General features: G+C 39.9%; 2 protein-coding genes across 2 annotated transcripts in view; one reads left to right on the top strand and one right to left on the bottom strand.

Annotated features, from left to right (window-relative positions):
• pcsk2 (proprotein convertase subtilisin/kexin type 2) overlaps positions 1–4,359 on the top strand; it is a 71,050-nt gene extending 66,691 nt beyond the window's left edge. The window contains exon 12 of the mRNA XM_059985360.1: positions 3,864–4,359. Within this exon, the coding sequence (XP_059841343.1) occupies positions 3,864–4,359 (496 nt within the window). The remainder of the gene's footprint in view (positions 1–3,863) is intronic.
• Positions 4,360–8,806: 4,447 nt separating this feature from the next.
• The window catches only part of LOC132402388 (filensin), a 29,651-nt gene continuing 20,740 nt past the window's right edge, over positions 8,807–17,717 (bottom strand). The window contains exons 6-7 of the mRNA XM_059985247.1: positions 13,411–13,481; positions 8,807–9,699 (exon numbers count right to left, since the gene is read on the bottom strand). Coding sequence (XP_059841230.1) covers positions 8,807–9,699; positions 13,411–13,481 — 964 coding nt within the window. The remainder of the gene's footprint in view (positions 9,700–13,410; positions 13,482–17,717) is intronic.

Genomic DNA, 17,717 nt, shown 5'->3' with positions numbered 1-17,717 from the left:
CCGAATTTATCATGTCGTGACCTTGTTTGAACTCTCTCAAATTGGGGAAGTGAGACAATGTGCCTTTCTGTAAATCTCTGGCAAGCAACGTCAACTTGCGCTCGAATGCCAAAACATCCTCCAACATGTGCAGGGCTGTACGTCCTTACCCCGTTGAAGAGCTGTGTTCAGCGTGTTCAGGTGCGCTGTCATGTCTACCATGAAGTGTAGCTTTTCCAGCCACTCTGGCTGTTCCAGCTCAGGAAAGTTGAGCCCTTTGCTGCCCAGGAAAGTTTTCACTTCTTCCAGACACGCGACAAAGAGTTTCAGCACCTCCCCTTTGGACAGCCACCGGACTTTGTTGTGCAGCAGGAGATCAGAATATGCGCTTTCCAGCTCGTCCAGTAACAAACGGAATTGACGGTGATTTAAACTTTTTGCCATTATTTTATTGACAATCTGAATGACAACATCCATTACTTCTGTGCATTCCGGAGGAAATGTTTGAGCGCACAGTGCCTCTTGGTGCAAGATGCAGTGAAAAGTCAGCAGCTTTCTGTCCAGCGACTTCTGCAGTAAAGCCACAAATCCCTTGTGCGTTCCCGTCATATTCGGCGCCCCATCAGTAGCTACTGACACCAGATGGGTGGTCTTTATTCCTTTGGCTCTTAAACAATTCAAGACAGCCTCACAGATGTCCTCCCCCCGTGTTTGGTCTTTTAGAGGTATCAACTCAATCAGTTCTTCCTGTGGCCCGGCAGAGTTTACATACCGGCAGAACAACGCTATTTGTTCAATATCACCTTTGTCTTTAGACTCGTCACAGGCAATCGAGTAGGCCACAGCTGAATTGATGTCTTTAATTTGCTGTCTTGTGATGTCTTCTGCCATTTTTTTGGTTCTGTCTTTGACAGTCTTTGCAGAGAGGGGCATATCCCTGATTTTCTGCACAATTTCACTGTTGTTTTTAAAGTCCGTGAATAGATGTTCTGAAATCTTAATGAAAGATTCTTTTATATATTCACCATCTGTAAACTGCTTCCCGTGCCTGACTATTTCCTGAGCGGCAATATAACTGGCGTATGTCGTTGATTTTCCAGACTTCATCCATTTCTGGAAATGATTTTTGCTCAGATCAACCTTCCGCATCAGTTCCGAAACGGCTTTTTTTCTCTCATCTCCATCCGGATATTTTTGAGCAAAGGCTGCGTGTTTATTCTGGAAATGCCTTGCGACATTTGACTTTTTGTTGTTTGCTAGTTTCTCATTGCATATTAAGCATACCGGTAAACCAGTCTCGTCAACAGTGAAAGCAAATGAATCTGTCCACGTATCATTAAACGTTCTGTTTTCTTCAGTCACTTTTCTTTTTTTAGAATTCTCCATAGTTGGCTTACCTTGGATCGAAAAATTAAAGAAATCGCGCACTGGCGGGTGTCAGGTATTGGCAGTGGTGACGTATATTAATAGCGATAAAAACACGTTGTAGCGGTGTGCTCACGCAGTCAGTAAACTGCAGTTGAATAACTTTATTCGAACTAAACAGCCTTGCTTTTAAGCCTCCCTCAACCCAGCCCCCATGGACGCAGATGCTGCAAAAGACGCGTACTCACAAACCCCCGTAGGCTATCTCCCTTAGCCTGAATGCTGGCTAATTGTGAGCCGTTTCGGATGTGCCAGGAAATGTGTCGCCACACTTAGATTGTACAAGATCACCATAATCTTCAAATTTAGAATTACATTTCAAAAGCTAACAAACTAACATAAAATACATTTTAATTAAATACTGACCAATTATTTCCCAAAGCCACAGGGAGCCGCAGCACAGAGGTGAAAGAGCCACAAATGGCTCGGGAGCCGCAGGTTGCCGACCCCCGCCCTAGAGCATTCTTGTTTTTTTTTCACCTTTCAAATATTGTACGTGAAAGCCCTATAGCCATTTTGAAGTCTACTATTGAATCTTCTTCCACTGTTCTTACAGTCAACTCATCCTGGATTATCATTTGCTGTCCAAAAAGAAAATGTTTTCTCAATGTTTATGCACTAGTCACTTTAATTTTATAACGTCTGGTTCAGATACACTAGAAAATTCTTTATCAAACCATGGTGATACCAATAGACATTTCAATGTTTTGTTTTGCTTTATTAAAGTTGTGAAAGAGAGCTGAGAGGTGGAGCAGGACAAGAGATCTTCATTCATTCAGCATCATTTCTGAACAGTAGTTGGAGAAGGATCAGCCCTGGCAAAGATGTAGAGAACAGCTCCATTTTGTCAATGCTAAATCTGTCAGTCCGAAATGTACAAATTTCTCCATTGTAATCCTTCTGCTAATTGTGTAAGATTTCAAAGATGAATTTCTTAATCAGTTCCTTGTTAGTCAAAGTTCACAAAAATGTCCATAACTCCAGGTGGAGGTATGATTTTTCCCATCAAGTTTGTAATAAAATTGTAACAGGCTCCATATTGATGAATGGTTTTCTTGTTAACTTCTTGTGTCCTTTTGCTAAGGTTATTAGTCTCCAAGTACCACTGAGCGAGAAGTACAGAAGCTTGAAATCTCACACCACCCGGTTCAAGAACAGCTTTCAACCATTCAGCTCTTGAACCTACCTGCACAACCCTGGTCACTGCCTCAGTACAGCAACACTATGACCACTTAGCGCTATAGAGGACTTGGTTTTTTCTCCCTTGTTCTCATTGTGTTCTTTCTTTATAATTCTATCCAACAATGTTTAGAAACATAGAAAACCTACAGCACAATAAGGCCCTTCGGTCCACAAAGCTGTGCCGAACATGTCCCTACCTTAGAAATTACCTCGACTTACCCATATATGTTTCTAAGTTCCATGTACCTATCCAGGAGTCTCTTAAAAGACCCTATTGTATCCGCCTGCACCACCATCACCGGCAGCCCATTCCATGCACTCACCACTCTCTGTGTAAAAAAAACTTACCCCTGACATCTCCTCTGTACCTGCTTCCGTGCACCTTAAAATTATGCCCCATTGTGTTAGCCATTTCAGCCCTCGGAAAAAGCCTGTCATCATCTTGTACACCTCTATCAGGTCACCTCTCATCCTCCATTTAATTTCTGTCTTTCTTATGAATGTTATGTCTTTGATGCAATGTACCTGGGATGATGCTGCAAGTAATTTTCTTCTGTGCCTACATGTGCTTGAGCATATGACAGTGAACTTGACGTTGACATTGTTAGAAGAATCGGCACTCAGAAGGACTTCTGAGGAGCAACATGAATACTTCAGCTGTACCTTCAAGTTGTACTAATGCAGGAATCCCAAAAACAGAGCCTTTGTTCTTGACAATTGTTCTGTGGAAATCATAAAACCATTATCTCTGGAAGATAGGTTCAAAGTGCACAGAAATATTTGGTTAAACTATAACTATAACCAACCAATCAAATAACACCCTTGCTCTTTAGGAACATTTTTAAGGTCTTGTTCATGCTTAATGACTAAATACCTGATGTGGCTGAACTGGCCACCAAGTCAGGTGGATGTAGATTTGAATCCCACTTCAGAGATGTGAGTTCAAGAATCAAGCTGATGCTTAAAGAGAGGAGCACTTCCAAATGAGGTGGTCAATAATGAGGTGCTGTACTAAAGTTCCAACATCAGCATCAGGTATTTTTCTGGCCAATCTCCATTTTGTCAATAAAAATAAGTGAAGTAGCTAAGTTGGCCACTATCACATTGTTATTTCTGGGATGTTCCTGTGTGCAAATGAGCAATGTTTCCTCTATTTAATATTTTGCACACCTTACTCATGGTGATTTGATTTAGGATGTTCCAAAGTTGGGAAGAGGGTTGTGCAAGTCTCAGTCGTCTTTTCCACAATTGTGCTTTTCTTTCTTTTATTTGTCCAGGACGATCTCATCAGAAGACAAGCTGATCCTTACAATATCAACCGATGCGTGTGAAGGGAGGGGTAATTTTGTCCGCTATCTAGAACATGTTCAAGCTGTGATAACTGTAAATGCCACTAGGAGAGGAGCCCTGAACATTAACATGACTTCGCCCATGGGCACAAAATCCATTCTGCTCAGTCAAAGGCCAAGGGATGATGACTCCAAGGTGGGTTTTGATAAGTGGCCTTTCATGACAACACACACTTGGGGAGAAGATCCCAGAGGAACTTGGGTCCTAGAACTTGGCTTTGTTGGTGACACTGTGCAGAAAGGTGTGCTCAAGGAATGGACCCTGATGTTACATGGGACTCAAAGTGCTCCTTACATAGACCAAATAGTGAATGATTACCAGTCCAAACTGGCCATGTCTAAGAAGGAGGAGTTGGAGGAAGAATTAAATGAAGCAGTGGAGAGAAGCTTGAAGAATCTGCTGAAGAAAAACTACCCTCAGTAAACACTGCATGTCAGTCTTACATCCCCCAATTCTTACATCCCAGCTGCTTTGTGATTTAAAATTACTGAAAGTAATGTTTCCTGTAGCAAAGTCATCACACCTTGTCGCAATTTTAAACTCATCTGTTGTATATTGTCAGTAAATAATTAAATTTAAATGACAATTTTTTACACAGATAATGTAATTCTGCAAATTTTATGTACAGTTTGTGACACTGTAAAAGAATCTTGGTGTGTGAAATTTAAAAGTCAAATCTTGCAAGCAAAGCAGTGACAGTTTTTCTTTATATTTTTGTGGTAAATGTTTATATAAAAAGGTGTGTTTCCAATTTACAGGCAATGGTTTGAGCATATTTTTGTAGCTTACCCAAATTAAAAGCAAACTTATCTTGGCTGGCAAAAGCACTTTACATTCTGAATGGATAACACTGAGTCATACACACCCACCTCCTTCATTGCCAATTCCCTATGAAATGAGTTATTCCTCTTCTATGCAATCGTACAAAATCAAGCCAATAGTGCATTAATAGATTATTATTTAATGATCAAACTTGGCACATATTGTAATTGTGGGTACCTACTTTATTTTGTGCTCTGTTATATTAAAAACAACGTAACCAAAAGTCATAACTTTGAAGATGAAAGCCTGGCTTTCTAATTGTATATGTTTGTATATTCAGCCAAAACAGTGGTATTGAATATTAGCACAGAACTTCTGCACATCACTTATAATGCATTACAAGATTGCGGGTAGATAGGGTCATAAAGAGAACTTTTGGTACATTAAATAAGGCACTGAGTGCAGGAGTTGGGATGTTATATTGCAAGTTGTTTAAGACATTGGTGATGCTGAATTTGGAGTATTGTGTGCAGTTCTGGTCACCTACCTACAAGAAAGATATCAGTAAGCTTGAAAGAGTGCAGAGAAAATTTGCAAGGATGTTGCCGGGACTTGTGAAATAGGGTAGGGTTAAATAGATTAGGACTTTATTCCCTGCTCATGTTGGATGAGACTAGGTTATAGGTATTGGTTGAAAGGTGAAATATTTAAGGGGAATTTGAGGGGGACCTTCTTCACTCAGAGGGGTGGTGTGAGTGTGGAATGAGCTGCTAGTGATAATAGTCATTTAAGAGTAGTTAGGATAGATAGATGGAGGGTTATGGTCCAGGTGCAAGCAGATGCAACTAGACCAAAGACCAGGCCAGCACAGACTAGATGTGCCAAGGGCTGTACAAGTAAACATTATGACTCTATACACCGACCCCTGCACTTTCATATCAAGTGCTATTACATTGACTTTGGTGAAAAATTTATAATTCATGCATTGCATATCTCATTGAAATAAATCCCTTTCCCTGACAAAGGGTCTAGGACGTGAATCATGAAATGTTTAACTTTATACAAGTGCTGCCTGACCTGCCGCGTTTTAATTCAAATTTCCATTACCTTGCTTGAAATAGAACAATCTCAGCTAGCACCTGGAAAGGGAAATGGAAAGGAAACAAGCAATCCCAACCTCTTATTAACTGTAAAAGGGCACCCAACCTCACGATTCATCATTTAGAAAAATGGATCAGCTCCCTCCACCTACCTTTTTTCCATTGTCCTTTGTGCAGCAATCTCAGAGGTATGATCTTTAGTTAGCAGAGTTTCAACATTTGTTTGGGAAAGAATATTCCGGGTTTTTACTACCATTTCTGTGAAGAACTGCTTCTTAAAAGCACCACAGAATAACACAGTTCAAATCTAGTTATATCACCCCTACTGTTCTGGACTCTCTTGGGGAGAAAGGATAAGTAGAAAGAAAGAATCATCTCTTTTAAAATGCCTTAAGCTTCTTAAGTAGACCATAATCTACAGCCCTCATGGTCTAAATTTGCACCCTATTCATCATATGAAACATGAATTCCCTCACTGTCAGCACTTCCTGGCTGTGTTTACCATCTACAAAATGCATTGCAGTTAGTTATCTGCATAATCTGGTGATTTTGAAATCAGCAACCTCTATCAGCAAGAAAATTGAGGGACAGGTACACAGCCACCTACTGGCTGCCATCCATGTCATTTATAATCGTAACCTGAGAATATATCTGCTTTCCTGTAATATTGTCTAAATCCTGGAACTTTTGATCCAACTGTGAGAGTCCCTTTCTAGTTTTACATGTAGAGATGATGTGTTTAACACCTGTTTCTCCATTAATGCAAGCATAAGAGGTAGGCACAGGAGGTGACTACATAGTCCATTTAGCTCTCTGTGCCATTTGGCAAGTTACGGCTGAGCTTTATCCCAAACCCCCTTCTGCCTGAATTCCTTAACTCTGAAAATTAGCTTTGGTTATGGTGACAACTATGCATCCACATCTTTCTGGAGAAGAGGATTACAAAGAGCAACAAAACACGTGTTTGGCGCACTAAATGCTCGACTCTTTGTCCTGTGGCCCTGCGTCCTTTGGAAGACTTTAGAAGAGTTCTCAATTGAGAGAATGGAGACAAGATATTGACACTCTGAGATGCAACTCAATTGCCATTCCTGTTACCATTATGGCAGCAAGCTTTAACTAATTGCCTTCATAAATCATCAGAAAATACTTTTTCTTTAGAAGGAAAGATTAGCTTTATTTGTCACATGCATATCGAAATATGTGCTGAATGCATCATTTGCGTCAATGGATATCTAAATCTAAGGATGTTCTTCACTCCTTTACTAAACCATTCTCCAGATTTTAAATGATATGCTTACCAACTGCTATAATCTTCTTTTCTTCTGAGGACCCTTCTAGAAATAGCTAATACGTTACGCCCAATATGAGAGAAAGGAAGACTGACATTTACAGTATATAATGTTTCTCATGGTCTCAGGAATCCACAGATATTTAACAGTCAGTTAAGTACATATATCTGAAATGTGGACAGCTTTGTAATATCAGATGACACAATATTTAATGAATTATATTAGAAATGACATCTAACAGAAAATCACAGACACCACAGTAAGAAATGCTCAACTGTTTAGCTAGCATCTGTGAAGGGATGCTGTTGATGTTGTCTGTTAAGCGCCTCCTATATTTTATTTTTTATTTCATCTTTCCAGCATCTGCAGCTTTTTTTGCTTTTATATTAATGTTGGTATTAATACAGGACTACTGCAGTTCCTATCTTTTTTAAAATTGTGAAATAAGATTTAATAAATCTTGTAAATTCACCAGGAATTTTCCCATGAGAGCTACTGGATCGGGAAAACACTCCAAACTATTCATTTATTTCTTCAAGGAAACTTGCTATTCTTTCCTGTCTTGCATTTGCAGAGTAGCTTAAGCCACTAAAACACTATTAAACCAGTGCAATTCTTTTCAAAGTGTAATTGCAGCACTAATAGAAGAAAAACAGAATCCTATTTTCAAAGCAGAATCATGCGAGTACCGATGTCATAATGGACACAGAATTTGATTTTGCAACGTTAAGTATTGGATTAACATTTGTTAATGCACAAAATAGAGCCTTGCTTCATCAAAGTCCACATATCGAAGTGGAACACATTCATGGAACATAAACATGTACGCTTAATAATTTATTGACTGCACTTCTGTCAGTGTGGCATTTCCCTAGTACTGCAGAGAAAATCTCAATCTATAACACACAATAAACTGGCCAGTGTGGAAATTTTTAAAAACATATAATTTCAGGTTTGCATAATTTTCTTGCAATGTATTAGTATACAACCTTAATTTGATGCTATTTAACTGAAATAATCAGTTGACTTGATTTGCAATAAGGCACAAAAACATCAATCGTGCCACTAATTAAAATTAATAGAACTGAAAAATTGGAAGAGTGGAGCAAATGATCAACTATCAACTAAGAGCTCTGACACCAATAGATCAGAAATATAAAAGTAATGCAAATAACTTCATCAAAACAAGTAAGCCTCAACTGGTTTGATTTATTATGTTTTGTTTTACAGAACACATTGATCACTGGAAGAAATTCATTGATATTTTTATTAAGGATATTTAAAACAATTAAACTTCCTAAACTGTTTTTATCACTACACTGCACACTTGACCAATTACATTAAGCCCTTTAATTGTTCTTAAGTATTCCTAGAAAAGTTCTGTTAATATAAATCCATATTTATCTTATTAAAGTAAACTTAAATTCCTTAAGGAACTAAAGGTGAATTACAACATGAAACAAGATCCTTTGAAGATATTAAACTGTGTCATCTATATTGTCTCTATATTTCCTGATGTTTTCTAAGAAAATTATCAAAAATCAGTCATTTTCATCAATAGCACACAAAAGTTGTTAACTGCTAATCTATCTTTTGGTGCTAGTACTAACTTAATTTTTAAGAACAATTTAAAGTTTGTTGTTATAAAATTACAGTTTTTAGCTATATTCGGCAAATTACAAATTATAAAAACATACTTATTTTAATTCAAGTAACTTAAAGTTTCTTTGCTTTCCTATCCTGATTTGCCTTTTCTACAGTGGTTTCAACAATTGTGGCGGTTTCTTCATAACCTTGCAGTTTATTGTCTGTAAATGTCTCAACTGCTTCGATCACTTCTATTTTTTCATAGTATTTATACATCGGCTCCTTTTGTTGCTTCTTATCTGATGTCACTGGCTGTGTTGGCATGGTAATCCTGGTTTGTTCCGCACCATCTTTCTGTTCTTTGTGACTGCTAATAAACTTAGATCCCAAATCATCAGGGGCAGTCGGATCAGGGTGTGGCTCAGATTGCCCACTGATAGGTACTGGCTTATTATCTGAGATTTGTGAGGGTTCTGGCATTGGTTGTGGTGAAATTGGGGGTGGTGCTGGTGGTGAAAGTGGTTGCTTTTTGGGTTCTCTGTCAGCATCTGATATTTCATCATCTTGCTCTTTATCTTCAACCTTATCTTCACCTTTCTCAGTAGTGGAGTCAAATCCTTTTTCTCCATCACCATTTCCATTGTAGCTTAATGGTGTAGGTAGGTCTGGTTTGGGTTGAATGTCCATGGTACCGAGATGGTGGTCATCATCATCAAAAGTTACGGTAACTTGACTTCTTGCAGGAACTGAGGCACAGAAGAATGGGTCCGTATAACTGGCTTCACCTGTAACCAGCACACGGTGCCCTTTGGCATAGAACTCTGCTGCAGGAACTTCTGGTTTCCTGTACTTTTTCATTCTCTCTCTCACTACGTTACACAATGCATCATAAACCCTACTTATCTGTGCTCCATCTGGTACATCATCCAGGGCTACATCCCAGACTCCCTCTTTATCCTCATTATCTTCCACATTTCCAGTTTCTGAATACTTTTCCAGCACCTTTTCTTCTTCACTGGCACCTGAGACAGGACATCTTTGCTTTTAAATTATTTCCTTGAAAATGGCTTTTGACTTGTGACATGTGACACAATGAAAAGGCACACACATAAAGATAATATAATATTGTCCTGAATATTTTACCAATTATTGAATAACTTTAATGTATCATTTTTAAAATCAAATAAGGGTAGAACTAATAATCAAGTTAGGAATAAATCTATACTTATTTATCTAACAAAACATCACAGCTTATATTGTACTCTGTATAAAACTTACTTAAACATTAACAGGAAGACAAGCGATCAATCAGAAGAAAGCTAGGCCATAAAAGACAAAGTTATGAGCATTCTATAGAGCATCTTAAAAGAAGAAGAAAAAGGTTGAGAGTGAGGAATTCCATAGCTGGAGGTATTGTTCAATGTTAAAGGTGAACAAAAAATGAAGGAATAAAGGCACTCGAGTTGCAGAATACGGAGAGTTTTTAAACTACTTATCGGAAAGTGAATTTATGTCTGCAGTCTCTGGGGTAGTGGATGAATAGGACTTTGTACATGTTATAATATGGACAGCTGGGACTAGAGTGAGATCAAGTTAGTGGAGTGCAAACAAGGTGATAAATTTGAATTCATTAGAATAATCAAGTTTAGAGGGGAAAAAAGTCACAGTTGACAGCTTTAGATATTGACGATCTAGAACTAGGTGGCCCATGCATTAATTTCAAAACCAGTCAATGTCGTACCGCCAGTGAAAGAAGTTTAAAAGAAGACATGATATAAAATTACTATAAATAATACCAAAGTATCAAATCTAGCTTTTACACATACAGGTGACCTCTACGGTATTATTAGAAAACTATTCATGTCACAGTTTTCCATAATGGAAACCTGATTTCCCACTGAATCCATGTTATGAGTGGAGATGTTTTCTTGAAGGATGATTGTCACCACAACATAACAATAGTACTGAGGCTGCTGATTCATGGCGGGGTGTTGTTGGGGTGGGGTGGGGAAGGACATTAGTGGCACAAGAGATTTGCTGTGGAAACTGACAAGGCAGTCTCTTATGTGGCCAGTAGCTGTGTTTAAACACACAAGTGGCTGCAGATGCTGTAGTAAGGTGCACAGCTCTCCAATGTCAAAACTTTGAAAAAAACTTAAGTTTTATATCCAGTAAAATTCCTTTGCGTGGTTTTTCAGCCTTTACAATTTCAACCTGAACTACCCGACCCTGTTCCAGACATCTTGAGGGTAAGTAATATGAATAATGCTTGAGAAAAATACTGTTAGACAACAAAATGAACCTATTGTACCAAAAAAACCACATTCTCTGTGCATGCATCAAAACACGCAAAATAGAAAAGATAAAAATAGACAGAATTTGTTGGTTCTTTTATATTTTGTGTTTATATATTTAATTTTTAGTAATAGTTTTATTATATTTTTATCAGATAAACTCCAGAAGAGTAAACATTATTACATTATTACATCATTACTATCTTTGGATAGTAATTTGTGAATTCTGGAAAGAAGATAATGTCGGAGATACTCAGCAGTCGGGCAGTTCCTGTGAAGAGGTAAACAGAACTAAAGTTTGAGGCCATGACAGGTCATGAACCTGAAGTTATGTTACTCTCTTCATAGATCTTGCCTGACTTACTGGGTATTTCTCATATCTTCTGGTTTTATTTCAATTTCCCAGTATCTTATTTTCTTTTAGGTGGTTCATTTGAGTGGTGAGTGACCAAATGTTTCTGAGCATTTTCTACTGTTATTTGTCATGTTGCTATCCCACCTAAACCTGAACCCTAACCTCTCTCAAATTCAGCTGTCATTATCCCCTAACACTGTGGCAGTCTCTTTTTTTGTGCTATATTCAGAGAAGTAGCTAACAGACAAAACTTGACCCCAAGCACCAAAAGGAGACATTAAGTAAAACCTTGGTCAAAGAGCAAAGTATCACAAAAAGGAGGGGGTGGAGGGAAGGAAATTTGAAGATAGGGAGTATATTCCAATATTTGAGACATGGCTGAAGACTGCTCTGGGAGGACTTGGAAACTATGAGATGAAGTTTCATTTTTTTTCCAAAGGCACCGGGGGTGGGGGGGGGGGTAGTAAGGAGTAAAGAAACAAAAGGACATTATAACAGCTGGAGAGGACATGATCATTGGGGGGGGGGGTTCGTTTCAAAATTTAGATCTGTAAAGACAAAGGCACTGGTTGAAGAGGAACAGGTTTGAAGTTAGATCCCAGTATACATGGAGTATCAGTTCTGAAGGAGAGGCCGGTGACAATTCCCTTCTCCCACTATCACCGCCTCTCACTTGCTATAAGAGAGAGCAGCATGCTAAATATAATTCACTTATATTTAAACTGATAACTGTACAGAATGCAAAGAACTCCATGAGCTCCTAACGTCAGGCAGAGCTGTGAGATATTTGGGACCCTGTATTCCCAAATATACTGTAGTTGGATGACTGCAGAGTGACAAAATGAGTTGCACTGGTGAAAAAATATTTTTAATGGCTGTCCTTGAGATGGGGTTAGGACCTTTCGGGCCTCTGTTTCCAAATCGACACCTGGTCATGATGCCAGTGCAGTGAAGGTACGTACAAGAGAGAAAATTTCAAACTTCTGAGGTGCAAAGGTACTTGGGAATCCTCGTGCAAGATTCCCTAAAGGGTCATTTGCAGGCTGAGTCAGTGGTGAGGAAGGCAAATGCAATGTTAGCGTTTGTTTCGAGAGGACTAGAATATGAAAGCAAGGATGTAATGTTGTGGCCTTACAAGGCATGGGTGAGGCCTCACTTGCAGAACTGTGAACAGTTTTGGGCCCCTTATCTGAGAAAGGCAGACATCCCACCCTGCAAAAACTCATCTCAGGGAGGTAGCACTCCCACCCCTGCAACCTCATATCCCCCCCCCCCCCCCCACCGACGATTGACCTCCAAGAGTGTGTGTAATACTTTGTTTAGTGATTTTGTTTAATCTGTAAACCAAGTTGGGTATATTCAGAAAATGTGACATTAAAATATGTTATATTATATTAACATGGTGTTTTTTTAATTCAATTATAACTTTAAGGAAGTCTACAGGGAGTTTGGCCTCATCATGTAGGACATCAATAGAGTAGCTCCTTAGCAGCTAGCCAGCTAGTTTAAATAACGTTAGCTATGCTAATGAACGAATGACACCTGTTAAACTCACCTCAACATGTCTTTTACAGTCATTTAACCCACCATGGGCAATAGAAAAGTCACTGTTGCAAACAGGCAGCGAGCAACACCGTCATTAGTTTTGAGGTCAACTGTAGAGCCCGCCCACAGAGAAAACTGATGGGTCTACTTAACACGAAGAGAGACTAATCAGGATGCTCCCTCTTGCTCTCACTCTTCCTCTCAAAAATAATCGATTTCCGGGATATTGTATATAATTTGCAGGCATCAGGGAGCCGCTATCAATATGTGGGAGATTCCCGGAACTTCTGGGAAAGGTGGGATGTCTGGAGAGGATGTGCTGACATTGGAGAGGGTTCAAAGGAGATTCCCAAAAATGAGTCCGGGATTGAAAGGCTTATCATATAAAGGATGTTTGATGGCTCTGGACTGTACTCACTAGAATTTAGAAGAATGAAAGGGGATCTCATCGAAACCTATTGAATGTTGAAAGGCCTCAATAGATTATTATAGAAATATAGGGACACTGGTGGCATCTTCCTTACTAATTTTAATCTTACCTTTGCGCTCTGGAAAATCTTGTCCAAACTTGTATTGAGAACTTGTTGCCAAAGGGCTTGTGGATTCCAATCTGAAAAATGAAAAGCATCTATCTTGTAGTTGGAAAATGGCTGATACCTCCAGAAATGCAACTGAGTAGCAGCCCAATCTACATAACACAATCAGGTTCCAGCTTGGCGGAAGTAGGAAGTGTGGGAACTGGATCATGGGGCTCAAACTGATGTGTTTATCATGTAATTTTAAGGATCCAATCAAATTCTACTTCGTTATTTATTTAACCAGTTCCTCTACCGGATTGTTCAAATTTTCTGCTACATGAACACAAGTTGGATCTTACTCCAAAGTCGCTTCTTTAATCCTCTGTCTCGAACCCCCATAATCAAACAGGAATTCAATGGGGTGCTGTTTACAATGGCTACTAAGGACTCAACTGTAAGTATCAAAGTTTATAATGTATATAGTTCAAATTGCATTCATTGGTACAAAAAACAAAACAGGACAGAACCCCAAATTGCATATTATGAGTAGGTTCTACCTGACTGGCAGGAAACAGGGCATGGATTAAAAAGCACAGTAGGCAAACAAAAAGCTCATGACAATGAAAAAAAAACGTTCCTGGAAACATTCAAGTTGCAGAGATTCTGTGCATATTGTAGATCCCCATAATAAAGGATGCATGATGCTTTCTGGCAGTATTCAGGTGGTGATTATTACCTGTCATGTTATTATAGCAGTCTCTTGTCTCAATTGACAAAGGGATAAATTATTGCATAGTTAGAATACCCAGCAGATAATAGTTTAAGTTGTGTTCAACTAGGATCAACATGTTTATGTGAAAACGGAAATGAACTTTTTATGATCCGCAATTTCCTATAATCCTGAAATGCACTTACATATAACATTGCACAAGTGGTCGGCTCACGACGGTGTGTCAATTTTGATCCCAACTGTGAAGACCAAGTCACTAGCTGTATTCAAAGTTGATAGTTTCTTGATTAGTAAGGGTGTCAAAGTTTATGGGGTGAAGGCTGGAGAATGCGGTTCAGGGAGGTTATAAATCAACCATAATTGAATGGTGGAGCAGACTTGATGTGATGTATAGCCTGATTAAGCTCCTATGTCATGGTCTTAACTATCTGCTTCCCCCTTATAATCTACTCCAGGCACCTACCAGGCTCTACAGAGTGAAACCTGCCCCTCACATCTTTTCTAAACTTCTTCCCCAACCTTAGAATCATGTCCTCTGGTGTTTGACATTTCTGCATCAGGGAAAATATTCTGACTGTCTACTCTATCTATATCTATACCTCTCATAACTTTAACAACTTATATCAGGTCTTCCCTCAGGCATTGATGCTCTAAGAAGGCAGCCAAAGCTTATCCAACCTTTCCTTATTGATCATACTTCCTAATCCAGACAGCATCCTGGTAAACCTCTACAGCATCCTCTCCACATCCTTCCTTCACTGGGGTGACCAAAACTGCATGAAATACTCCAGGTGCAATGTATTGCAATTCAGTGTGCTACATGCATGATGCGGGAGGTCAGGGACACTGATGGTGCCCCCAGCTGCTGCAGCTGTGGAAAGTGTGTCCAGGTTCAGCTTCTGAAGGAGCATGTTGCAGCGCTGAAGAAAGAACTGGATGACCTCAGGTTTATCCGCGAAAACGAGAGTTTCCTGGACAGGACCTACAGTGAGGTCGTTACACCGAGGATGCTGGAAGAGAGAAAGGGGGTGATGATGAGGAAGGAAAGGATGCTGGAAGTACAGGAGACCCCAGGGGATGTACCTCTCGTAAACAGGTTCACCCTCTTGGAAGCTATCAGGACAGAAGATACTGCTAGTCTGAGAGGCAGACAGGTCTGCGAGCCGAAAATTGGTGCAGAAGCAGAGCCAAGGAGTCAGACATCAGGAAGAGCCGTGGTAGTAGGGGACTCCATAGTAAGAGGTACGGAAAGGGGTTTCTGTGGCAACAGGCGAGATTTAAGGATGGTGCGTTGCCTCCCTGGTGCTAGGATCCAGGACATCACGGACCGATTGCAGGGAATCCTCAAGGGTGAAGGTGAACAGCCGGAAGTGGTAGTGCATGTTGACACAAATGAGATCGGGAAGAAGAGGAAGGACATTCTGCAGCAGGACTTCAGAGAACTCGGAAGAAGGCTGAAAAGCAGGACTTCCAGGGTAGTTATCTCTGGTTTGCTTCCAGTTCCTCGTGCTGGAGAGGGCAGGAACAGCGAGATAATGGATCTGAATGTGTGGCTTGGGAACTGGTGCAGGAAGCAAGGATTTACATTCTTGGACCACTGGGATCTGCTTTGGGGTAGGGATGAATTGTACAAAAGGGACAGGATGCACCTTAACAGGCGGGTGACCAGCATTCTGGCAGACAGGTTTGCCACTGCAACACGGATGTGTTTAAACTAAGTAGTAGGGAGGGGATGAACTGGAAATATAACGATGGAGTTAAAGGGAAAGTGAAAATAAGAAAAGTTAAAAAGGACAACAGAATCAATGGAGTAGAAAGCTCAAGAAGAGATCATACAGTATGGCCAAGTGAAATAGGAATTGATATGAAAGTAGAGGGGAGTAACAAATTAAAAGTATTATATATGAATACACGAAACATAAGGAATAAAGTAGATGAGCTTGAGGCTTAGTTGGAAATTGGCAAGTATGATGTTTTGGGAATAACAGAGACATGGCTTCAAGCGGACAGGGCCTGGGAAATGAATATTCAAGGATATACATCTTATTGAAAGGACAGACTGACTGGCAGAGGGGGTGGGGTGGCTCTGTTGGTGAGGAATCATATTCTGTCCCTTACCATTAGGAAGTAGTGACCATAATATGATATGTTTTAACCTACAATTTGAGAAGGAGAAGGGAAAATCGGATGTGTCAGTATTACAGTTGAACAAAGGGAACTATGGAGCTATGAGGGAGGAGCTGGCCAAAGTTCAATGGAACAATACCCTAGCAGGGAAGACGGTGGAACAACAATGGCAGGTATTTCTGGGAATAACGCAGAAGGTGCAGGATCAGTTCATTCCAAAGAGGAAGAAAGATCCTAAGGGGAGTAAGGGGCGGCCGTGGCTGACGAGGGAAGTAAAGGGCAGTATAAAAATAAAAGAGAAGAACTATAACATAGCAAAGATGAGCGGGACACTGGAGGACTGGGAAGCTTTTAAAGAGCAACAGAAGATAACAAAAAAGGCAATACGCCAAGAAATAATGAGGTACCAAGGTAAACTAGCCAAGAATATAAAGGAGGATAGTAAAAGCTTCTTTAGGTATGTGAATAGCAAAAAAATAGTTAAGACCAAAATTGGGCCATTGAAGACACAAATGGGTGAATTTATTATGGGGAACAAGGAAATGGCAGACGAGTTGAACAGATACTTTGGATCTGTCTTCACTAGGGAAGACACAAACAATCTCCTAGATGTAATAGTGGCCAAAGGAACTAGGGTAAAGGATGAACTGAAGGAAATTTATATTAGGCAAGAAACGGTGTTGGATAGACTGTTGAGTCTAAAGGCTGATAAGTCCCCGGACCTGATGGTCTGCATCCCAGGGTTCTTAAAGAGGTGGCTCTTGAAATCATGGATGCATTGGTAATCATTTTCCAATGTTCTATAGATTCAGGAACAGTTCCTGCTGATTGGAGGGTGGCTAATGTTGTCCCACTTTTCAAGAAAGGAGGGAGAGAGAAAACAGGGAATTATAGACCGGTTAGCCTGACATCAGTGGTGGGAAAGATGCTGGAGTCAATTATAAAAGAGGAAATTATGACACATTTGGATAGCAGTAGAAGGATCAGTCCGAGTCAGCATGGATTTATGAAGGGAAAATCATGCCTGGCTGATCTTCTGGAGTTTTTTGAGGATGTAACTATGAAAATGGACGAGGGAGAGCCAGTGGATGTAGTGTACCTGGACTTCTAGAAAGCTTTTGATAAAGTCCCACATAGGAGATTAGTGGGCAAAATTAGGGCACATGGTATTGGGGGCAGAGTACTGACATAGATTGAAAATTGGCTGGCTGACAGGAAACAAAGAGTAGTGATTAACGGGTCCCTTTCGGAATGTCAGGCTGTAACCAGTGGGGTACTGCAAGGTTCAGTGCTGGGACCGCAGCTGTTTACAATATACATTAATGATTTGGATGAAGAGATTAAAAGTAACATTAGCAAATTTGCTGATTACACAAAGCTCAGTGGCAGTGTGAAATGACAGGAAGATGTTATGAGAATGCAGGGTGACTTGGACAGGTTGGGTGAGTGGGCAGATGTATGGCAGATGCAG

Source organism: Hypanus sabinus, chromosome 12 (assembly GCF_030144855.1).
Source record: "Hypanus sabinus isolate sHypSab1 chromosome 12, sHypSab1.hap1, whole genome shotgun sequence".
Classification (NCBI taxonomy): domain Eukaryota; kingdom Metazoa; phylum Chordata; class Chondrichthyes; order Myliobatiformes; family Dasyatidae; genus Hypanus; species Hypanus sabinus.
The sequence above is the reverse complement of the archived record's forward strand: the minus strand, read 5'-3'. Positions and strand labels throughout refer to the sequence as shown.